The 24,833-nt window shown below is 44.9% G+C and overlaps 4 protein-coding genes across 4 annotated transcripts; all 4 read left to right on the top strand.

Moving 5' to 3' along the window:
• Positions 1–2,113: 2,113 nt before the first annotated feature.
• Positions 2,114–4,787, top strand: LOC102476517 (protocadherin gamma-A2). Its single transcript, XM_027774858.1, is given in 2 exon segments — positions 2,114–4,566; positions 4,569–4,787. Coding segments are annotated over 2 exon segments (2,508 nt in total). The 5' UTR covers positions 2,114–2,277.
• Positions 4,788–9,004: 4,217 nt separating this feature from the next.
• On the top strand, positions 9,005–11,994 carry LOC102476095 (protocadherin gamma-A3). Its single transcript, XM_006172192.2, is given in 4 exon segments — positions 9,005–9,440; positions 9,718–11,808; positions 11,811–11,942; positions 11,945–11,994. Coding segments are annotated over 4 exon segments (2,481 nt in total). The 5' UTR covers positions 9,005–9,232.
• A 2,590-nt stretch (positions 11,995–14,584) lies between these two features.
• LOC102494106 (protocadherin gamma-B1) lies at positions 14,585–18,273 on the top strand. Its single transcript, XM_006172195.3, is given in 3 exon segments — positions 14,585–16,619; positions 16,622–17,130; positions 18,205–18,273. Coding segments are annotated over 3 exon segments (2,397 nt in total). The 5' UTR covers positions 14,585–14,800.
• Positions 18,274–19,636: 1,363 nt separating this feature from the next.
• Positions 19,637–22,352, top strand: LOC102477332 (protocadherin gamma-A4). The gene is given in 2 exon segments (XM_027774859.1): positions 19,637–21,777; positions 21,779–22,352. Coding segments are annotated over 2 exon segments (2,478 nt in total). The 5' UTR covers positions 19,637–19,873.
• The last annotated feature ends 2,481 nt before the right edge of the window (positions 22,353–24,833 follow it).

Genomic DNA, 24,833 nt, shown 5'->3' on the forward strand with positions numbered 1-24,833 from the left:
TTTTTCCCCCCCCCCCCCCCCCCCCCGCTGTCTGATCAGACTGAAAAAAAAAATAATAGTAATAAATAAAGTTAAATAAAATAATTTTTAGAGGTTTTTGCTATAGGGTGTGTGCACTCACCAGAAAGACAGAGAGGGACCAGCAGTTAGCGTAATGGCTATGTTGCTGGACTCCCATGTAGTTGACCACAGTTTGAGTCCCATACCTGGAGACTTAAACTCATGCCGGGCGAGTGTGTATGTGTGCCTAAGATCCCAAGAGGAGAATGGAGGACAAGGGATTGCAGAGTGGCCATCCCCCCTGGGGGTGATTTCTTGCTTTCTATCTCTCTGTCTCTCTCTCTTTTTTATTTATTTTTTGGGGGGAGGTTTTTTTTGTTGTTTTGTTTTTTTGCTATAGGGCGTGTGTGCATGCCAGTCAGACAGAGAGAGACAGAGAGATAGAAAGCAAGAAATCACCCCCAGGGGGGATGGCCACTCTGCAATCCCTTGTCCTCCATTCTCCTCTTGGGATCTTGGGCACACACGCACATGTGCCCGGCGTGAGTTTAAGCCACCAGCTCCGGGATTTGAACCGCGGTCAACTACATGGGAGAACAGCGACATAGCCATTACGCTAACTGCTGGTCCCAATAAAATAATTATTTTTTAAAAAGATATGTAGATTAGATAATAGAACTAAACCAATTCCACTCTATTGATTTTTATCGCATGTCTGTAATGAGGGAATGTTCTTGATTTTAAGAAATACGCACTGAAGTATTTAAAAGTAAAGGAACATCATGTCTTCAACGTACTCTGAAACAGTAAGGACAGAGCGAGAAATATGAAATCAAAATGTGGGGTAATATGATGAAGTATGTGTGGGAATCCTTTGATACTGTTTTTGTGACTTTTCTGTAAGTGAAAATAAAAAGTTTAAAAGTGGATCTCAAATATGTCAAGATGTTAAGATTTGATGGAGTTAGATGTTATGTACACAGAACTCAGTTATATAATAAAAACTTAACAAAAGCACAGACTTCAGTTACATTATTTTCCTGTACTTGTCTGTATATGTATGTAAAATATTTCAGAATTTATTTTTGAAATAAATGTGCTATACACAAGTACATTAAAATAATACATTATTAAAAAGATAATCAACCGTATATTTTGTACTTTTAGAAAACACTAAATATCAGAAAAAGAGCTTGATGACTTTAAATAACTTCGAGTGACTGATTCCTAATATAATGAAAAAATCTCTTTCCTGCTCCAGCTTTATCCATAGAGCCCACCTTCAGTTTCTGCAATGTTCCGTGCTGCCTCTCAATACAAAGGGTATATACTGAATTCTAGAATACTATTCTAGCCTATTTCTTGATCTTTCCCTTCCTTTTAGGATTCAGCCTTAATCATATCCTGAAAAAGGTCTTTCCTGACCCCCAAATCCAGGCTGGATACCCTTCCTATGTATTCCCCCATCAGCCAGTGTTTGTCACCTGATGTCACAGCAGTTATTAGCCTGTACTATGTTACTCTCTTTATTTTCCTAGCCCTGTCGCATCCTGCAAGCTTCTTCAGAGCAGGCTTTCATTCATCTGGTTCATTATTTTTGTGTCTGACCTCAGTTAAGGCACATATAGCCAATGAAATGCCTGATAACTCAGTCAATTAAAGCAAGTTTTAAAGTTAACAAACTCAGAAATTCATAATATGGACCCGTAGAAGAAAATAGAGCTGTTTAAAATGCAATCTTATTGTCTCTCGATATACAATAAGAGTGGAAGCTGGAGCAAGGACAGCAGCTGCACTGAAAAATGCCTTGAGACTTCAATAATATTTTCATAGTAACCGCTATCAAGGTCACATTCGTTTACCAAATTCTTAATAATTCTGAGAAAAAGATTCCTGCCTTGAAAGATGTATTTCTATGATATCTTAGAGTTAAAAGGTTTGTTAAGGCAACCCGAAACTGACAAGGCGAATAAGCAAGAAATAACTTGGGTTTCCCTGAGCGGGTGCAGAAATTCGTTAGGCCTCTGAGCGTCGCTGTCGACCACCGAAGGAGCGAAAGGCAGCGAGCCTTCCAATCCAGCATCGCGGCTCCCACTCACAAAGGGCTGGACGTTTGGCCTGCAAGCTTCAGGGCGGCAAAGAAACTCGGTCTAGCAGTCCGTTAGTTCTTCCCACGGAGACCCATGAAGGCTAGTCACCTCGAGCCCTGAGGAATAAAGATCGGAATCCCGCACCGGATACTGAAATTGACTCGGAGAAAACTGCAGCAGAAGGGAAATGGCGGTTCTGCAAAAGTTGCCACCCCGCGAAAAGCTGGTCCTGTTGTGCCTTCTTTCGGCGGTCCTGTGGGAGCCTGGAGCTGGGCAGATTCGCTATTCCGTGCCAGAAGAGATGGACAAAGCCTCCTTCGTGGGTAATATCGCCAAGGACTTGGGTTTGGAGCCCCTGGCACTGGCAGAGCGCGGAGTCCGCATCGTCTCCCGAGGTAGGACGCAGCTCTTTGCCTTGAACCCGCGAAGCGGCAGCTTGGTCACGGCGGACAGGATAGACCGGGAGGAGCTCTGCGCTCAGAGCGCGCGGTGCCTGGTGAGTTTTAACATACTGCTGGAAGGTAAATTGACCATTTATTCAGTGGAAGTGGAAATAACGGATATTAATGATAATGCCCCTCGCTTTGGAGTAGAGGAACTGGAGCTAAAAATCAGTGAAACGACTACGCCAGGATTTCGGATTCCTCTGAAGAGTGCGCATGATGCGGACGTAGGAGAGAACACCCTCCAGAAGTACGAACTCTCTCCTAGTGACCACTTCTCCCTGGACGTGCGAAGCGGAGCAGATGGGAACAAGTACCCAGAACTGGTGCTGGAGCGCTCTCTGGACCGCGAGGAAGAGGCAGTGCACCATCTCGTTCTCACCGCTTCTGACGGAGGCGATCCAGTGCGATCTGGCACCTCCCGCATTCGCGTGAAGGTCCTGGATGCCAACGACAACGCGCCTGTTTTCACACAGCCTGAGTACCGTGTAAGTGTTCCGGAGAACGTGCCTGTAGGCACCCGAATACTCACGGTGACCGCCACTGACGCAGATGAGGGATACAACGCTCAAGTGGCTTATTTTCGCGAGAAAACTCCTGGAGAAACCGCAGAGGTATTTGAGCTTAAGTCGACATCTGGCGATCTAACGATCATAAGAGGTCTAGATTATGAGGATGCTAAATTCCATGAGATTGATATTGAGGCTCAGGATGGGCCAGGCCTTCTGACCAGAACCAAGGTTATTGTCACTGTTCTGGATGTGAATGACAATGCCCCCGAATTTTACATGACATCTGCTACCAGCTCAATTCCGGAAGACTCTCCTCCAGGAACCATAATTGCACTTTTCAATGTACATGATAGAGACTCCGGGCAGAATGCTTTTATCACGTGTTCCCTCCAGGAGGACCTTCCTTTCAAGTTAGAAAGGTCAGTGGACAATTATTACCGACTGGTTACAACCAGAGCCCTTGACAGGGAACAGTTTTCCTTTTATAATGTCACTCTGACTGCTAAAGATGGGGGAAACCCCTCTCTGTCCATGGATGCTCATGTTTTCCTGCAGGTGGCAGACATCAACGACAACCCACCAGCCTTCTCCCGCAAGTCCTACTCTGCCTACGTTCCCGAGAACAACCCCCGAGGTGCCTCCATCTTTTCAGTGATGGCCCATGATCCGGACAGTGGCAACAATGCACATGTAACATACTCTCTGGCTGATGACACCCTCCAGGGGGCTCCCTTGTCCTCTTACATTTCCATCAATTCAGACACTGGGGTCCTCTACGCCCTGCGCTCCTTTGATTATGAACAATTTCAAGACCTGCAGCTATGGGTGATGGCCCAGGACAGTGGGACCCCTCCACTCAGTAGCAACGTGTCACTGAGCCTGTTCGTGCTGGACCAGAATGACAATGCACCTGAGATCCTGTACCCCACTTTCCCCACAGATGGTTCCACTGGTGTGGAGCTGGCGCCCCGCTCTGCGGAGCCCGGATACCTGGTGACCAAGGTGGTGGCAGTAGACAAAGACTCAGGCCAGAACGCCTGGCTGTCCTACCGCCTGCTCAAGGCCAGCGAGCCTGGACTCTTCACGGTGGGGCTGCACACGGGTGAGGTACGCACAGCGCGGGCCCTGCTGGACAGAGACGCGCTCAAGCAGAACCTGGTGATGGTCGTCCAGGATCATGGTCAGCCTCCTCTCTCGGCCACAGTCACTCTCACTGTGGCCATAGCTGACAACATCCCTGATGTCCTGGCTGACCTGGGCAGCATCAAGACCCCTGCTGAGCAAGACGATTCAGACCTCACGCTGTACCTGGTGGTGGCTGGGGCTGTGGTCTCCTGCGTCTTTCTGGCCTTCGTGGTTGTGCTGCTGACGCTCAGGCTGCGGCGCTGGCACAAGTCCCGCTTCCTCCAGGCTGCAGGTAGCGGATTGGCAGGCATGCCGGCCTCGCACTTCGTGGGCGTGGACGGGGTGCGGGCTTTCCTGCAGACCTATTCCCACGAGGTCTCCCTCACCGCGGACTCTCGGAAGAGAAGAGCCACCTGATCTTCCCCCAGCCCAACTACGCGGACACGCTCATCAGCCAGGAGAGCTGCGAGAAAAAGGATTTTGAATCAGCACCCCAGTCTCTACTGGAAGATAAAGGAGAAGAAACATTTTCTAAGGTAAACTATTTTTTCCACAATATTCTTAATAACTATTTAGCTAAAATACTTATATTTACCTTTAAAAAAAAAAAAAACTAGCTGCCTCTACTGATTACTGTTGGTATTTTATCCCCCATGTTTCCTTGAGGATGTATTCAATTTTGGAGAAATTAGTTCTGGTGAATTATTTCTAGGTAGTTCTAAATGTTCACGGGCTGTTAGAGGAGGGACTAAATTATGATGCGATGATTAAAATAAAAAGGGTTTTTTAAAAAATATTTAATTTTATTTATTATTTTTTCTAATTTGCTACTAATTTGCTAGAGTATGATTGTGACAGGGAGAGAGAGAGAGAGAAAGAGAAGGAGAGAGAGGAAAAAAAAAAAGCTACCAGGTCCAGTACTCGAACTGCAGTCAGTCATGTGGGAGTCCAGAGCGTTAACACCATGCCACCTGCTGGCCCCTAAATCAAAACTTTTAAGCGAAGGTGAGACTAGATCATCAAAAGAACACTGCATGGGACCAGCAGGTAGTGTGGTCTCTCTGTCTCTCCAGCAAGTGCACACACCATTATAGGTAACTATAGTTTTATATATATGTATGTATATTTATGTGTATGTGCATATATATGTATATATATGTGTATATACACACATCTGCCAAACTGAAGGAAGAAGGGTAGTGAAGTTCTTTGTTTTCCTTTGTTTGTATGCCCTTTTCTACTAAATACATGGAAATGTACGAACATACATTCTTCATAATGTTTCAGGAAGCTATCTGCTTAGTTAAAAGCCCATGGTCGACTGCATGGTTTGAGTCCCAGGAGCTGCAGCTTGAGAAACACACCAGCCATGTGTGTGTGTGTGTGTGTGTGTGTGTGTGTGTGTATGCCCAAAATCTCAAAAGTGGGGGAGAAATGTAGAAGAAGGGATTGTAGTGTGACTGTTCCCCATGGGCGGGTGTTTTCTCACTCACTCTCTCTCCAGCAAGTGCACATACCCTCTAGTAAATTTAATAATAATAATAATAATAATAATCATAAATAATAATAATAATAATAATAAATAAAGTTCGGTCAGCTGATAATACGATGCTTAAGGCTGCTAGATCCCATGTGGCCAGCTGAGTGGTTTGAGTCTTGACCAGGTGGCTTGAAAATCATGCTGGGGACAAGTGTGTCTGTGCTCAAAATCCTGAGGGGAGAATGTAGGAGAAGGGATTGCAGTGTGGCCATCCCTACTGTGGGGCGATTTCTCTCTCTCTCTCTCTCTCTCTCTCTCTCATGAGCACATGCACTCTGTAGCAAACTAAAACAAACAAGTCAGATTAGGATGAGCCTTGTAGTGTGGCAGTTAACTGTACGGAAAGCTGGATACTACGTGGACCTATTACAGTTTCAATCCTAGTCCCAGCAGTTTGAAAAACACACTGGGGAAGGAAGGAGAGGCAGCAGGTGGCATGGTGGTTAAGGTGCTGAACTTCGACATGGCTGACCACAGTTTGAGTCCTGGTCCTGGTGTCCTGTTTTCTCACTTTCTCTCTCTGTGTGTCTCTCTCTGGTGAGTGCATGTGCCCTATAACAAATTTTTAAAATAATAACAACAACATTGTGTGTACACCCATCCCCAAAGTCCTGACAAGAAGGAAAAATGGAGAAAAACGGATTGTGGTGTGACCACACCCCATTGGGTGTTTTATCTCTCTCTCTTTCTCCTTTCTCTCTCTCTCTGTGTCTGTCTCTCTAGTGAAGGCACACAACCTCTGGCACTTCAAAAATAAAAATCATGTTAGTATCTGAAGTAGCTACATGTTAGGATCAGCCTGTGGCCTAGTGGTTAAGGGAGCCAGACCACTGGGCCAACAGGTGTGGTGGTTAAAAGCACTGGACCTCCACATGGCCAGCCATGGTTCGAGTCCCAGATGTGTTGGCTTGCTTTCTCACTTTCCCTCTCTCTCTTTTCTGTCTCTCTTTTCTGTCTCTCTGATCAAAATGAAAATAATAATAATAAATAAAGTTAAATAAAATAATTCTTAAAAAAAAAAAGAAAAAAGGGAGCCAGATCCCAGATGGCCTACTCCTGCAAGTTGACATCAGGCACGTGTTCATGTGTGCCCCAAATCCTGGCAGAATGAAACAGAGATTACAGGGTGACCACACCCCATTGAAGGGTGCTTTCTCCCTCTCCCACTCTTTGTCTCTCTGGCTAGCGCATGCACCCTCTGGCAATCAAAACAAAACAAAACAAAACAGGTTATGTGTCCCTTGAAAAAGACTGACATCACTTGCTGTGTAGTAAATTAGTACAGTAGTAGTAATAGTAAACAGATTTCTCTTCATGTGTAATTTTATTTTTCTCATATCTGGAAACTATATTGCCTTTTTAATTTTGAAAATAATGCATATTCTCAATTTACCTTCATTTAAAGATACAAAGGTTTCAGAGACCATAGTATACCATTGCCCCTAAAGATCCTCTTTCCACAACTCTCCTCTCAAAATTTTCTACTCACAGCAGCTGTTAAATGTGTTCCCAGCCACTCACCCAACCCCACTACCCCCCATGACCACATTTGCCTTCCCCATTTCTCTTCCTGCCTTGACTTTTATATGTTGGTTATGTTCTTAATAACAGAGAAGAATGAGCACACTAATATTCTGTGTAACTGGATCTTTTTTTGGTTTTGATTTGGAAGTAATCATGTACTAATTGAGTCTTACATTTAATGGTATATCTCTCAAGGTGCTATGACAGCCTGTGGCATGGCGGTTAAGGTGTCTGGGATATTTATTATATTTAAAGGCATCTGATAAGGCAACATTTGGGGCAATGTATTCCATTGTGTCTATTAATATTACACAGTTCTCTGTGAGGTGAAATTGGAACCCACTGTGGAGTAATGTCATGATAGCTGCACTTACAAGTTAACAATAAAATATCAACACAAGAAAATTAAAGACACGTTCCTTTTCAGCATGTGTAGTAACCCCTCAAGAATAAATGCATTGTGATTGAAATATCAAAGATACTCTATTTTTATTTCTGTGCTTGGAGAGGAAAACATACAGAGAAAAGTATTCTGTAATATAAAACAAAAGTTAGGGCCCACCAGGTGGTGTGTTGGTTAAGGTGCGGAGCTCCTACATGGCTGACCACAGTTTGAATCCCAGACCTGGCAGCTTGCTTTCTCACTTTTTTTTTCTCTCTCTCTCCCCCTGTGTGTGTATGTGTGTGTGTGTGTCTGTCTGTCTGTCTGTCTGTCTGCCTGGTGGGTTTACATGTTCTGTAACAAATTAAAAATAGTAATAATGATAAATAAAATTAAATAATTTTTTAAAAGTTAATCTCTTCATTTCAGTTGTGTTTTTTTAAAGAATTATTTATTTAATTTTATTTAGTCATTCATTTATTTTAATTTGACCAGAGAGAGAGAAAATGAGAAACCAAGTCATCAAGTCTGGGACTTGAACAGTGGTCAGGCATGTGGGAGTGTCTAGCACCTTAACCACCCCCACCACCTGGTGGTTCCCCTCAGTTGTGTTTTTTTAAAAGACATCCCACCACCTGGTGGTCCCCTCAGTTGTGTTTTTTTAAAAGACATCCTCCCACTTTAGATTTAAATAAAATGAACTTCTTTCAGTACCCCGAAGGTCTTTAACTTCTCTCTCACACTGATACATGGCCATGCTGTTCTCTCTCAAGTCCAGACCTTTTCCCTGATCCACTCCTCTCATATCTCCTGAGAAAGCCTTTACTCACCTCCAAGGCCAAGTTGGGGATCCTCCATCCAACCTGGCTTCTTCCATTATGGTGGTTCTCTCAAGGCACTGCTTGCTTTTACATTCTCATAAACTCCGTGAAGGAAGAGGCTGTTTCTGTACTGTGCACCTTGAATCCCCAGATGAACATACTTCTGCCACTCGGCTGTGTGTTTGTTTAATCAGTCCTTTAAACAACAAGTACTGAAACTAAGATCCAGGCTATCAAAGACAGACTTCAATAAACATAAGTTATAATTACATGTGGGTGATATTTCAGTGTGGTTCTTAAACTGAACATTTTGAAACAGTAACTCCACCATGTTTGCGACAATATTGGTAGTGTTACGCTTAGTGTGTGGATTCCCAAGGAAGATAACTTAAAGTCCCATTGTTAACGTGTATCAATTAAGTGATAGAAAATCAGCACCAGTCCCGTTACCTCTAACTAAAAGCATCTCGGGTGTTGGGAAACTGAAAACTAATTTAACTCGGTTTGTCGGATAGAGTGCAGTAAACCGTTAGGCCTCTGAGCGTCGCTGTTGACCACTCAAGAAAAACGCCGCCGAGAGCTAGTCCTCCATTTCCTCGCTCCTAAAACGCAGAGAACCGGCGAATCCGACTCTGAAAATCCGAGCGGCTATCAAGTTCGCCCCATGAATCGACCGGCGCTGTGACCTATAAATTAGGCCCACAATAGACCTAATTTCTTGAGAAAGTAAGAGTGGAGTCCGTTGTGCGAAATCGGAACAGAATTCAAAGAAAGTATTAATTCTCCAAAAAGGAAATGACCAATCGTCTGAGATTCCGAAATGGCAGAGGACTGGCTCTGCTGTGCGCTCTCCTAGGAACGATGTGTGAGACCGGATCCGGGCAGATCCGCTACTCGGTATCGGAGGAGCTGGACAAAGGCTCCTTCGTGGGCAACATCGCCCAGGACCTGGGGCTGGAGCCCCCGGAGCTGGCGCAGCGCGGAGTCCGCATCGTCTCCCGAGGTAGGACGCAGCTTTTCGCTCTGAACCCGCGAAGCGGCAGCTTGGTCACCGCGGGCAGGATAGACCGGGAGGAGCTCTGCGCTCAGAGCGCGCGGTGTCTGGTGAGTTTTAACATCTTGGTTGAAGACAAATTGAAAATTTTTGAAGTAGAAATAGAAATTAAAGATATTAATGATAATGCTCCTAAGTTTCCAATAGAAGAATTAGAAATAAAAATAGGACCTGGGGCTGGAGCCCCCGGAGCTGGCGCAGCGCGGAGTCCGCATCGTCTCCCGAGGTAGGACGCAGCTTTTCGCTCTGAACCCGCGAAGCGGCAGCTTGGTCACCGCGGGCAGGATAGACCGGGAGGAGCTCTGCGCTCAGAGCGCGCGGTGTCTGGTGAGTTTTAACATCTTGGTTGAAGACAAATTGAAAATTTTTGAAGTAGAAATAGAAATTAAAGATATTAATGATAATGCTCCTAAGTTTCCAATAGAAGAATTAGAAATAAAAATTAGTGAATTAACAGTTCCTGGAACCCGATTTCCACTGAAAACTGCATTTGACCCAGATGTGGGCATGAACTCCTTGCAGAACTACAAGCTCAGCTCCAATGACTACTTCTCCCTGACTGTAAACAGCATCTCTGATGGGGCCAAGTACCCAGAACTGGTGCTGGAAAGGGCCCTGGACCGTGAGGAAAAAGAAGTTCACCAGTTGGTCCTTGTTGCCACTGATGGCGGTGACCCTGTCCGTTCTGGCAACTTGGGCATCAGAGTTATAGTTCTGGATGCAAATGACAACCCACCAGTGTTTACTCAGCCCGAGTACAGTGTAAGTGTTCTGGAGAGTGTGCCAGTGGGCACCCGGCTGCTCACGGTCAATGCCACAGACCCTGATGAAGGATTCAATGCACAAGTGTCCTATATTCTAGATAAAATGCCTGGGAAAATCGCTCAGGTTTTCCATCTCAACCCAAAGACTGGAGACATAACAATATTAAAAAGTCTAGATTATGAGGATGCTATGTTCTATGAAATTAAAATAGAAGCACAAGATGGGCCAGGTCTTTTTTCAATAGCCAAGATTCTAGTCACAGTTCTGGATGTGAATGACAATGCCCCCGAAATTACAATTACTTCTCTCACAGGCTCAGTCCTGGAAGAAGCAACGGCAGGAAGAGAAATTGCTCTCATCAACGTACATGACCGAGATTCTGGGCAGAATGGCCAGGTCACAGTTTTTATCCCAGAAAATCTACCATTTCGTTTAGAAAAATCAGTAGGCCAATATTATCGCTTGGTGACCGCCAGATCTCTGGACCGGGAAGAGATGTCAGAATATAACATCAGCCTGAGAGCCACAGATAGGGGAAGTCCGCCCCTGTCCACGGAGACTCACATTACTCTGCAGGTGGCAGACATTAATGACAACCCTCCCTCCTTCTCCCACTCCTCTTACTCTGCCTACATTCCTGAAAACAATCCCAGAGGAGCCTCCATCTTCTCCGTGAAGGCCCAGGACCCAGACAGCGACGACAACGCCCGCATCACTTATTCACTGACGGAAGACACCCTCCAGGGGGCGCCTCTATCCTCCTATATCTCCATCAACTCCAACACCGGCGTACTGTACGCACTGCGCTCCTTTGACTACGAACAATTTAGAGACCTGCAACTACTGGTGACAGCCAGTGATAGCGGGGACCCTCCACTCAGCAGCAACGTGTCACTGAGACTGTTCGTGCTGGACCAGAACGATAACGCCCCCGAGGTCTTGTATCCTGGTCTCCCCACAGACGATTCCACCGGCGTAGAGCTGGCGCCCCGCTCTGCAGAGCCCGGCTACCTGGTGACCAAGGTGGTGGCAGTGGACAAAGACTCAGGCCAGAACGCCTGGCTGTCCTACCGCCTGCTCAAGGCCAGCGAGCCCGGGCTGTTTATGGTGGGGCTGCACACGGGCGAGGTGCGCACAGCGCGGGCCCTGCTGGACAGAGACGCGCTCAAGCAGAGCCTGGTGGTGGCCGTCCAGGATCATGGTCAGCCTCCTCTCTCCGCTACTGTCACGCTTACCGTGGCTGTGGCAGACAGCATTCCTGACGTTCTGGCTGACCTGGGCAGCATCAAGACCCTTGCTGACCCGGGTGACTCAGGCCTCACGCTGTACCTGGTGGTGGCTGTGGCTGTGGTCTCCTGCGTCTTTCTGGCCTTTGTCATTGTGCTCCTGGCGCTCAGGCTGCGGCGCTGGCACTCATCACGCCTGCTCCAGGCTGCGGGAGGTGGACTGGCGGGCATGCCCACTTCACACTTCGTGGGCGTGGACGGGGTGCGGGCTTTCCTGCAGACCTATTCCCACGAGGTCTCCCTCACAGCAGACTCACGGAAGAGTCACCTTTCCCCCAGCCCAACTACGCAGACACGCTCATCAGCCAGGAGAGCTGCGAGAAAAGCGAGCCTCTCCTGTTGTCTCAAGATTTACTTGAAAACAAAGGAGACCCCAAGCTTCTCCAGGTGAGTTTGTTTATTTGACTATTATAAGGAACAGTTATGCTGATGAAGTTATTTTAAAAGTTTAACACATTTGAGTAACAATGCAATGAGTTATTCACTGGTCCTGTTTTCTATACATCTGTGCCTCTCCTGGGTCCAGGTGACCAGCTCTGGCCAGTACCCTGTGTGTGAATGTAACTTCTGTTACTTCCCGGAGGAAGTGCTAATTGCTATTGCGTGAGTTCCCAGATCTCTAAGTCACTCTTTGGATTGTGACTGCTCCGTCTATTTTCTGTCTGCCCGTCTGTGATAAATAGGACTTTTACATTTTATTTCTGCCATGTGAAGTTCATTACTGCAGCCTACTTTGCCAATCCTAATACAAACTAGTAAAAAAAAAAATCTAAGAAGACAAGGTGTTTTGTGCTTCCATAAAATTATATTTGACTCTCTCCAAGCCAGACCACACTGTTTTCATCTCAATGACATACAAATTGTAAAATAAAAAAGTAGAGGTTGGTCAGATGGTTTTACCTATAGTGTCTAAAATGTACGTGTGTGTGGTGTCTGTGTGTTCATATTGACTTTGGCCTTTGGTCTGAAGAGAAAATTCACTTGCCTAAACTGTCATGGACCTTGGAGTGCCATTCTTTGTCCTTTGAAAGGATTTTTAAGATGTAAAATGTATGTCTCAAGCCTCTGCAGAATATTTCCGGACCATCCGGACTATTCACTGTAACGATGGAATAGGAGTCCTGACCGTGTTCTTTCACTTGCTTGGGCTAGGAATTGTTGACCCACTCAGAAATTTGTGAATTATCACTTTAACAGTGGCATCCAAAATTAGACCAAAATAGAACTCATTAAAAATCAAACCAAGGGACTAATCTCCCACTTAGTAGGAGAAGGCACATTCAAATGTGTAAAACACAGGGCCTGCACAAAATAAATTAACAGAGAAAGGTGTCTTCTCACTCAACCATCCAATCACATCCCAGAATTTAACAAAACTAAAAAGACACACCCTTAGGCCTTTCCTTTTTAGGAAAAAATCTTTATAGTACTACTTTACATATAAGGAGAAAAGGGTTAGGGGGAATTTAGATGGTCAATGAGACATTTCTGATAATCCTACATGAAACATAACCGACACGTGTGTCCTAAAAATACACTGAAAGTACAAAGGCAGTTCAATTTCCACCTTGTTCAGACATCCTATTTTCATTAAAAAGATTTTTTTCTGGGGTCGGCAGGTGGTGTGGTGGTTAAGGGTGCTGGACTCCCACATGGCCAACTGCAGTTCAAATCCTGGATCTGGCAGCTTGCTTTCTCATTTTCTCTTTCTCTCTCATTCTGTCCCTCTCTGGCCAAATTAAAATAAATAAAGTTGAATTTTTTTAATTCTTAGAAAAAATGTTTTTTCTTTTTTCCTTGTGGATAGCAAGAATCATTACAAAGAAGGATAAATTCATAAAAGGACTGAAAAACTCAAAGTCATGACATAGGGAAGGGGGGGTCTTAAGAAAACAGGTTAACAGTCTGTTATGATCAGAGTAGAAAATGAGTATGAGTGAACACTATGAAATAGAATAAATCATTGCGTTGTAGGGCTGGCAGGTGGTGTGGTAGTTAGGGGTGCTGGACTCCCACATGGTCGACCATGGTTCGAATCCTGGACCTGGTGGCTTGCTTTCTCACTTTCTCTCACTCTCTCACTCTATTCCTCTCTGGTCAAATTAAATAAATAAATAAGGCTAAATAAAAATATTTTTTAAAAAAGAATAAATTATTGCGTTGTCATCTAACGTGATAGTGCATTTGTAATAAAGGGATTCATTCCTCTGAGTTACCCAAGACGGTTCAAGGATTATAGGATAAGTTCTAAGATGGAGTAATCTAAAAATTCTCAATATCTCTCCAAGATTTACTAGTGATCAAGTCAAACTTAATTCCGTTATTAATTATGTAAATTGGCTGGAGCTAAAAAATGACATTACAGAGTATTATATATACATTCATAAAGAAAAGAACCACTGGTTTCATGAAAATAAATATGGCTTGCACAAGAGTCAACTTTATAAAACCATGCACCAAATACTAAGTTGGTCCCTTTAACAAAACTTCAAGCTCTACTTTACTTAATTGGGAAGATTATGTTTTATGAAGAAGAGCAATACATTATAAAGAGCTTTGACTTCTTTTTTTGTGAAGATGCTTCTTGAAAAGTCCACTGAATTGATAATGTATATATGCAGAGCTTTTAAGTACTAAATAAGGGAAGTTATTCCAGTGAATTTTAGAACTGTAAGGTTCATAACCTACTAAAAATATCAATAAATATCCATCGACATATTTGGATGCATCGGTCATGCCAACAGAAGTCATTGAAGATATGTTTGCCGTCAAAACTGAAAACATGACTGCATGCCTTGTGAGTTTTCTAATGGAGAAAAAAGAATGTGAAATGATGACGACTCTTATGAGATGGTGGCAAACAAGAAAATATCAACTTTAAGCGGCAAATGTGAATATCTGGTTCTTTCCAGCAAATTAGGACAAATTAAATAGACTAGAGTTGTTGCCCCTGAGTTTGCACGAGTTAGCAATATGCAGTGTTCCAAGACAACCTCTGGGTGTCGCTGTTGGCCAAAGGGAAGAAAGAGGCTTTCAATTCTGCCATAGTCTGCAGTGTTTTCCGGCTTTGCCAGCACACACAGGAACGCAAATGTTTTTCTTGTGCACCCTCAGGCACCTAACTAATACGCCCTACCTCAAATCACAAAACTTGGGGATGCTGTTGGTGATTTTTTAAAAAAACATACCAGAGAAATCTTGAAAAGAAGCTTCTGAGAGAATTCAAGAAATCCCAGGGAGCGCCAGAGAAACGGAACGATGAAAAATCAGGTACTGTTTCCCTTCTTGCTGTCTTTGTTCTGCGGGGCCATCTCCCAGCAGATCTACTACTCGATTCCTGAGGAGCTGGCCAAGGGTTCCCGAGTGGGGAACCTAGCCAAGGATCTGGGGCTTAGTGTTCAGGAATTGCCAGTCCGAAAACTGCGGGTCAGTGTAGAGGATTATTTCAACGTTAGTGCAGAGAGCGGGGATTTGTTGGTGAGCGGCAGGATAGATCGAGAGAAGATTTGTGCAAGGAAAGCTGAGTGTGCTCTAGAATTCGAAACCTTCACTGAAAATCCAATGAGTGTTTTCCACGTGACTGTTAAAATCCAAGATATTAATGACAATGCACCACATTTCATTGCAAAAAGCATTGACTTAGAAATCTGTGAGTCAGCCTTGCCGGGAGTAAAATTTCCCCTGGATTCTGCACAAGATGCAGATGTAGAAGCGAATTCACTGAAGATGTATACTATCAACTCCAATCAATACTTCTCTCTGTCAACCAAGGAAAGTCCTGATGGAAGTAAATATCCAGAATTACTGCTGGAAAAACCTCTAGACAGAGAACATCAGACCTCCCATCGCTTAATACTGACTGCTGTGGATGGCGGGGACCCCCCTCTAAGCGGCACCACCCAGATTCAGATCCAAGTCACTGATGCCAATGATAATGCTCCTGTGTTCAGCCAGGACATCTACAGAGTCAGCCTCCGAGAAAACGTGCCCCAGGGAACTTTCGCGCTGCAGGTGATGGCCACAGACCAAGATGAGGGCGTTAATGCAGAGATCACTTATGCCTTCCTCAATGCCCCAACAAGTACCAGCCTCATTTTCATTCTCAATCCAAATACTGGCGCCATCACAACCAATGGTACTTTGGATTTTGAAGAGACAAGTAGATATATGTTGGGTGTAGAGGCCAGGGATGGAGGTGTGCACACGGCTCACTGTAATGTTCAGATCGAAATTGTTGATGAGAATGACAATGCCCCAGAGGTGACTTTCATGTCATCTACTAACCAGATTCCAGAGGACTCAGAGTTAGGAACCATAATAGCCCTCATTAAAGTGCAGGACCAGGATTCTGGGCAAAATGGTCTTGTGACTTGCCATATTCAGGAAGCAGTTCCCTTTAAATTAGAATCCACTTCCAAGAATTATTACAAGCTGGTGATTGACAGAAGGTTAAACCGGGAGGAGACTGCAGAGTACAATGTCACCATCACAGCCATCGATAGGGGCAAGCCACCCCTCTCTTCCAGGACAAGCATCACCCTGCATATCGCTGACGTCAATGACAATGCACCTATTTTCCACCAGGCCTCCTACATAGTCCACGTGGCAGAGAACAATTCCCCTGGCATTTCCATAGCGCAGGTCAGCGCCTCTGACCCCGACTTGGGGCCCAACGGAAGCGTTTCCTATTCCATCATAGCAAGCGACCTAGATCCAAAAGAGCTGTCGTCCTACGTGTCGGTGAGCTCGCACAGTGGAGTGGTATTTGCGCAGCGCGCCTTCGACTATGAGCAACTGAGAACTTTCCAGCTGACGCTGCAGGCTCGAGACCAGGGCTCGCCCGCGCTCAGCGCCAACGTGAGCCTGCGCTTGTTGGTGGGCGACCTCAACGACAACGCGCCGCGGGTGCTGTACCCCGCGCTGGGACCCGACGGCTCCGCGCTCTTCGATATGGTGCCTCGGGCGGCGGAACCCGGCTACCTGGTCACCAAGGTGGTGGCGGTGGACGCTGACTCCGGACACAATGCCTGGCTGTCCTACCACGTGCTGCAGGCCAGCGACCCAGGACTCTTCAGCCTGACGCGGCCCGACAGCGCCTGTTGGTGGCTGTGCGAGATGGAGGGCGGCCACCCCTCTCCGCCACCGCCACGCTGCACCTGGTCTTCGCTGATAGCCTGCAAGAGGTACTGCCAGACCTGGGCGATAGTCCTGCGCCCTCTGACCCCCAGGCCGAGCTGCAGTTCTACCTGGTGGTGGCCCTGGCCCTGATCTCTGTGCTCTTCCTGCTCGCGGTGATTCTGGCGGTCGCCCTGCGCCTGCGAAGTTCCTCCAGCCTCACCAGAGAGGGCTGCTTTCAATCTGGTCTCTGTTCAAAGTCTGGACCCGTTGTTCCTCCCAACTACAGCGAAGGGACATTGCCCTATTCCTACAACCTGTGCGTTGCCACGCATTCTGCAGAGTTTAATTTCCTCAGCAAGGCACCAGAAATGGCTCCCCCCCAGGATCTCTTGTGTGATGACTCTTCTACTGTCGCATGTGCCAGTGACGAAGCTCCCCAAATCTCTTACGGCTCTTCTTTTTCCACTCAGGTAAGTTTCTCCAAACCTGTTTCAATGTTATGTTTTACTTTTTTTTTAATCGTGCATAATTAATTGTGATTATTTAAAATTGTTCTTGGGATGGGATCTAGTGAAGGATGGTCTTGTGTATTGGGTGAGTGGAGATACAGTCCTTCGCTGCTCAATAATCTTGGCAATTACGATTTCTGATTTTCAATATTGATTGTTGGCATTTCTGTATGGTTTGCAAATCTTGCTAAAGAGAGCTATTTTCGAGACCAGCAGTTAGCATAATGGCTATGTCACCGGACTCCAACGTGGTCAACTGCAGTTCGAGTCCCGACCCAGCAGCTTAAACTCATGCCAGGCACGTGTGCGTGCTTGCCAAGATCTCGAGAGGAGAATGGAGGAGAGGGGATTGTGGCGTGGCTTTCCCCCATGAGGGGTGATTTCTCACTTTCTGTCTCTCTGTCTTTCTCTGTCTGGCGAGCGTCTGTCTCTCTCTCTCTCTGTGTGGCGAGCGCACACGCCCTATAGAAAAAAAAAAAAAAAAAAAAAGGAGCTATTTTCTGCATGTTACCTCACTTAGTGAGTGTACAATTTCTCAGTTGATGTATCATACTCTTTTTTTGGTCAAGTAATCCTATGTTTAATTCTTTATAAATGTATTGATAGTTATTTCTGCCCAAGTCAAAAGTTTATCAATTACATTCTAGTTGTTTACCTTTGGCTGTAATATGCATATTAATACAACCCTCCAATAATTAAGCTTTAACACTTCTTCCTTACATCACAAGTAGCGAAAGTGGTCAAATTTTACATTTGAATCATTAATATTAGGTCAGTGTTATTCCACTTCATAATTAAAGATGCTTCGTAATTTTCTAACCATTCTTTCTGTATTTGTGTGCTCTTTTTATTTGGTCACTACTATAAGAGAGATGTAATAAGCATTTTTGTTTATGAAGCTTTTCCCATATCTCTTACTGTTTCTGCACTGTACGTTTCTGAGAAGGGAGTCAAATCTACAAACATTTGAGATTTCTTTTTGCGTATCATCGAGTTTATTCCCAAAGTATCTCATTTAATCTTACCATTTCACAGCAACTTATGAGTCCTTTGACCATAGTGAAAAACACATTTAATCTATTCTCTGAAGGCCTGAAGATTTAGAAATCTTGGATGGTTAATGGATTGGTGTAGATCATTAAAATGTGCGAGTCATTCCTAAACACTGATTTTTAAGTGAGGAATAATCTATAGAACTAGCAATTTACTGCTTTATCTAAATTTTTCTCAGATTTGTAAGTTACTAAGAAGTATTCCTGAATAAAAAAGCCATGAAACATGTCATGATAATGCATATACAACTACGAAAATATTTCCTTTTATTAACTATTTCTGAAACTCAAGTTAAAGTAAGCTTGAAAATGATGGTCAAGTAGGGCCAGCCATGTGGTGTGATGGTTGAGGCATCTGGATCCCCTATGGCTGACTGTGCAGTCCCAGTTCTGCACCCAGTGGCTTGAAAACACATGCCTGGCATCTCTGTGAGTGCCCAAACTCTCGAGGGGAGAAGGGATTGTGCTATGGCCATCCTCTCTGGAGGCACTTTCTCACTTATTCTCTCTGGCAAGTGCACTTGCCCTATAACAAATTTTAAAAGGGGGAAAAATAAAATAAAAAAATAAATAATCATCAAATAAAACTGAGTATATCATATAAAACACATTGAAATATTATTTATTCTGTACGGTACTTTAGTCTAACTTTTCTTTTTCTCGCTATGATTTGTTCTTAAGATCAGGGTTATTTATCCATGGTTTTCAGCTTTGCATTTGCATTGCACTTTTTTTTACCAAACAGTGAATAAATATCTGTTGAGTGCCTACTTATACATGGTGCTGTGCTAAAGATGAAGGACACATTGTGAACAAGATAGTCATGGGCATAGCTTGTGGCCTAATCCACTGCACACAAAATTAATGAGTAAGTTCTCTTCCCAAACCTGTGATCATGGTTTCCAAGCCTGTTTGCGCAGGAGTAAGAGTATCTCTTGAATAGTAGGTATTATTCTTGCAAAAAAAAAAAAAAGGAAAATTTACCCCAAGTCTAAAGGGTCAACACATGTAGGAAAACTCACTAGGTTGGGACTAGAGCCCCCCCCTCGCTGGTCATTGTCTTTTCATTTTCCCTCCCCTCCATTCTTCAATGCTACCCTTGTTCCTAGGAGGGATCACTGTCTCTCACACAGTACACTGCACTGAGAATAGGCTGTGGGGATGAACACAAACACTGAAAAGAGGTCAAGAACAGTCTTAGCCCCCAAACTAACTTTTTCCTCAAAGAAAATAGAAAATTTTTGAAGTTTACTGTAAGGCAAATTTGGATCATCCCTGAATTTTTACTGCAAATCAACCCAAAGGAATGCAACTTTTCTTCTCTTGAGAAAAATGAAGTTAGGAATGGAAAGTGTGTACAAAAATGATACTTCTAAGAATTTGCCAAGAATAAATTGCAGTAACGAGTTAGGGCTCTGAGTGTCGCTGTTCACCAATGAGGGGAAAAAAGACAACCAGGAATTTAACCCGAACCACAAGATTTCAGCAGTATAAAGCACTGACTCTGGAGCTTTATGACATCTTCAGCCTGAGCTCCTGAAAGCTCTGATATCCAACGGTGAAGGCTGGTTATCTTGGATTCTGAAGATCCTAGGGCTCCTCGGACCTCCCCAGAGAGAAAACAGAAGCGCAGACTCTGTGGCGGGGCTGCAATGGCGGCTCGTCTTCATCGCCCACACTGCAGCTGGCTGGTCGGAATCAGCGTTCTCCTGGGGTCTCTGTGGGAAATCCGGACCGAACAGATCCGCTACTCGGTGCCGGAGGAGCTGGACAAGGGCTCCTTCGTGGGCAATATCGCCAAGGACTTGGGACTGGAGCCCCGGGAGCTGGCGGAGCGCGGAGTCCGCATCGTCTCCCGAGGTAGGACGCAGCTCTTTGATCTGAACCCGCGAAGCGGCAGCTTGGTCACCGCGGGCAGGATAGACCGGGAGGAGCTCTGTGACAGATCTCCAAAGTGTGTGGCAAACCTGGAGATTCTCCTAGAGGACAAAGTGAAGATTTTTGGAGTAGAAGTGGAAATCATCGATGTTAATGATAATGCACCCAGCTTTGGGACGGAACAGAGAGAAATAAAAGTCTCTGAAAGTGAAAATCCTGGGACAAGATTTCCTCTCCCTGAAGCTTTTGATCTGGATGTGGGGGTAAACTCCCTGCAGGGTTACCAACTCAGCACGAATGGTCACTTCTCTCTTGACGTGCAAAGCGGATCTGATGGGATTAAGTACCCCGAGCTGGTGCTGGAGCAGGCCCTGGATCGGGAGGAAGAAGCAGCTCACCACCTGGTCCTCACTGCCTTCGATGGAGGCCACCCGGTTCTCTCTGGCACCGCCAGGATCCACATAACACTTGTGGATACCAATGATAATGCTCCGGTATTCACTCGTCCTGAGTACCACGTGAGTGTGCAGGAGAATGTGCCAGTGGGCACCAGGCTACTCAACATAAAAGCCACTGATCCAGATGAAGGAGCCAACGGAGAAGTGACATATTCTTTCCGGAAAGTAAGAGACAAAATATCCCAGCTATTCCATTTGGATTCTCTGACTGGTGACATCACAGTACTGGGCGATCTAGATTATGAGGATTCTGGATTCTATGACATCGACGTAGAAGCACATGACGGACCTGGTCTTCGAGCCAGAAGCAAGGTGCTGGTGACAGTTCTGGATGTAAACGACAATGCTCCAGAAGTCACAGTTACATCTCTTTCCAACTCAATCCAAGAAACTTCTTCCCCGGGTACAGTAATTGCACTTTTCAATGTGCATGACAGTGACTCAGGAAATAATGGCCTTGTCATGTGTTCAATTCCGGATGACATACCATTCACACTTGAAAAAACCTATGGAAATTATCACCGGTTGTTGACACACAGAACTCTGGACAGGGAAGAAGTCTCAGAATACAACATCACAGTTACTGCCACTGACCAGGGAACTCCTCCTCTGTCTACAGAAACTCACATCTTCTTGCATGTGGTGGACATCAATGACAACCCCCCGACCTTCCCTCATCCCTCCTACTCTGCCTACATTCCTGAAAACAACCCCAGAGGAGCCTCCATCTTATCCCTGAGTGCCCAGGACCCTGACAGTGGTGACAATGCCAGAGTCACTTACTCCTTGGCTGAGGACAGTTTCCAGGGTGCACCTCTATCCTCTTATGTCTCCATTAACTCCAATACTGGTGTCTTGTATGCACTGCGCTCCTTCGATTATGAACAATTTAGAGACCTGCAGCTGCTGGTGACAGCTAGCGACAGTGGGGACCCACCACTCAGCAGCAATGTGTCCCTGAACCTGTTTGTGCTGGACCAGAATGACAATGTGCCTGAGATCCTGTACCCCGCCCTCCCTACTGATGGCTCTACTGGTGTGGAGTTGGCGCCCCGCTCTGCAGAGCCCGGATACCTGGTGACCAAGGTGGTGGCGGTGGACAAAGACTCAGGCCAGAATGCCTGGCTGTCCTACCGCCTGCTCAAGGCCAGTGAGCCAGGGCTGTTTATGGTGGGGCTGCACACGGGGGAGGTGCGCACAGCGCGGGCCCTGCTGAGGCGCGCTAAAGGAGAGCCTGGTGGTGGCCGTCCAGGACCATGGCCAGCCCCCTCTCTCGGCCACTGTCACGCTCACTGTGGCCATAGCTGACAGTATTCCTGATGTCCTGGCCGACTTGGGCAGCCTCAAGCCTTCAGCTGACCAGGATGACTCAGGCCTTACCCTGTACCTGGTGGTGGCTATTGCCACGGTCTCCTGCGTCTTCCTGGCCTTTGTCATTGTGCTGCTGGCGCTCAGGCTGCGGCGCTGGCACTCATCACGCCTGCTCCAGGCTGCAAGTGGCAGGTTGACAAGTGTGCCGGCCTCACACTTCGTGGGCGTGGACGGGGTGCGGGCTTTCCTGCAGACCTATTCCCACGAGGTCTCCCTCACCGCGGACTCACGGAACCTGATCTTCCCCCAGCCCAACTACGCGGACACGCTCATCAGCCAGGAGAGCTGCGAGAAAAGCGAGCCTCTTCTTGTAACTCAGGATTTACTTGAAACAAAAGGAGACCCTAATCTTCTCCAGGTGAGTCAATCTTATAATAGACCTTACCAGACTGAAAGACGCACAGAGCTGTGTAAATGTCTCTAATCGTATAAGATATAAACTATAACAAAGAAATGTACTTCTTGTTTAATATCCTGTTGTTTAAAAGGGAAGAGACAGATGATCCTTCTGTACCTAGTGATGTTTAATATGAGCAGCTCAGTGGCACAGTACTGATCCTGCTCAAGCGATGCTGGGTCCATGTGGACGTTCTCAGTTTCCATTCCGCAGTCCAACTCTGAAGGCTGATGTTGGGCCCATTTTCCAGGAAGTCTGAGAGTTGGGGGAGGGGTAGCAATCACAGCATGAGACTGCTGAGAGTTCTTGTTTCTCTGTGTCGTGAAAGAAAGAAAGAAACTTTCAAAAATACAATGTTTATGGGACAGCAGGTGGCGTAGTGGCTAGGGCACTGGACTCCCACATGGCTGACGTGCTTGGACTCCCAGGTCTGGCAACATGAATTCTCATTTTCCTTCTCTCTCTCTTTGTTTCTCTCTGGTGAGCACATGTGCCCCATCACAAATTAAATAATAATAATAATGAAAAATTTTAAATAATTCTTAAAACAATACAGTGTTTATTAAATGAAAAGTTGGTTATTACCTATCCTTTCTGGTCTTTAGTCAGTTGTGGCTTCAGCCGGAATTCCTTGATTTACTTGATTTAATTGAATTGACTTTTAAAGCACCTCACTTCTTTCGATGCCATTTTCCTTCAGGCGTTACTGGAAGAATAGAGTAGGCCTGTGAGGGCAATTGTGTAAACTCATATTTACAATATCCTTTCATCTGGACTGAGTATTTTTTTAAGTTTGCTTATGCATGCATGCCTCACCAAGGATCTGTGGCTCAGTTTACTTTTGTTTCTTTGAAAGAGTATTTTCTAAGACCAGCAGATGGCATCATGGTTACATTGCTGGACTTCCACGTAGTCGAGCACAGTTCAAGTCCCAGACCCAGCAGCTTAAAACTCACACTGGGCGTGTGTGCGTGCATGCTCCAAAACCCAAAAGGTGAATGGAAAAGATTGCAGTGTGGCCACCGCCTGGGGTGGGGGTGACTTCTCACTTTCTGTATCTGTGTCTCTCTGTCTCTGTGGTGAGCGCACACACACACACACAACCTTTAGCAAAAATCTCTCTCTAAAAAAAAGAGTGTTTTCTATGATAGTAACTAAACAATAGTAATTTATGAATACTGGAAATATATTAATTTACAGTTTAGATATAAATTTAGCAGGGATATTTTCTCAATAAACTGATAATTGCTATGTGTGATTCCTTTGGCGCACTATGATTACCCAAACTATTGCCTATTTTGTTTTGCTTATATTTGGTACACTGTAGGAGTCATTTATTAATTTATAAATTGCCTATCCTGGCATCACTATTGGGACCCTTCTTGATTTCAAAGGAAGACATAACTTTTGGGGGTCTTATTTTTTCATCACATGAGTCTCTCTCAAAGGTTCAGTAACTTTGATTCTGAATTGCTGTGATTCCTGCTACTTAGTAAGTTGACCTTGTTTCTGCCCATGTGGATTGCTCTTGGCTCTGCCACTACATAGCTTTGGGATGATCTGATATGGGAGAAAATATTTTGTGTGTAAAACACATGCAACACTTTTGTTCCTTGTGTAAATGAATACAAAATTCATGAATGCCCATGGCTACACAAATTAGTGTCTTCTGGTAACTAGAAATTGTGCTAATAGATTGTGAAATATGTCATAATTCAACTTAAAATGGAGAGTTTGGTTTCTACTTGGCTTTGTGGTCATAGGAAGTTATGGAACGATAAGCAAACTGGAATGTGACGTGATGCGATTAGCGGACTTGGGGAGAGAAAAGAGAAAGTAACAAGTGAATATTGAGGGACAACTTGTAACTGGTGAGAAATTATTTGAAATAACAAAGCCCTAACATCTAATTTAGAAATGCTCAGTTGACCTGAAACTGTGTCAAACATACTCAGATGCTGGCATTAGGAATATATTCCAGAATCAGGTACAGGTTTTAAAGGCCTAGGAGAGTTGTAGATGTTTTATAACCTAATATCAAATGGAAAATTGGATGGACAGTAGGTTTACTTTAGAAAATAATAGTTCTGATTAAATAAATTATTGTATGTCCTTATGATGAAATTCTACATAGCTATCAGAAACCTCTTTGTTTATTCATATGATCTTCACAATGAAGAAAAAGAACAAGGCAAAGAACATGGTATGTTGTATGCTCACATTTATGGAAGGGAGAAATGGACACTTACAAAAATCTGGTACATTGGGGTGGGCAGGTGGCGTGGTGGTTAAGGGTGCTGGACTTCCACATGACTGACCATGGTTCAAGTCCTGGACCTGGGAGCTTTCCTTCTCACTTTCTTTCTCTCTTGCTCTGTCCCTCTCTGGTCAAATTAAAATAAATAAATAAAGTTAAATAAAATAATTCTTTAAAAAATTTTAATCTGATACACTATGGGAAAAATACTTTGGAAGGATATGCAGGAAATGTAACACTCACCTCTCCTG

The sequence above is a fragment of the Tupaia chinensis genome, unplaced genomic scaffold, assembly GCF_000334495.1.
Source record: "Tupaia chinensis unplaced genomic scaffold, TupChi_1.0 Scaffold000484_1, whole genome shotgun sequence".
In the NCBI taxonomy this organism is placed as follows: Eukaryota; Metazoa; Chordata; class Mammalia; order Scandentia; family Tupaiidae; genus Tupaia; species Tupaia belangeri.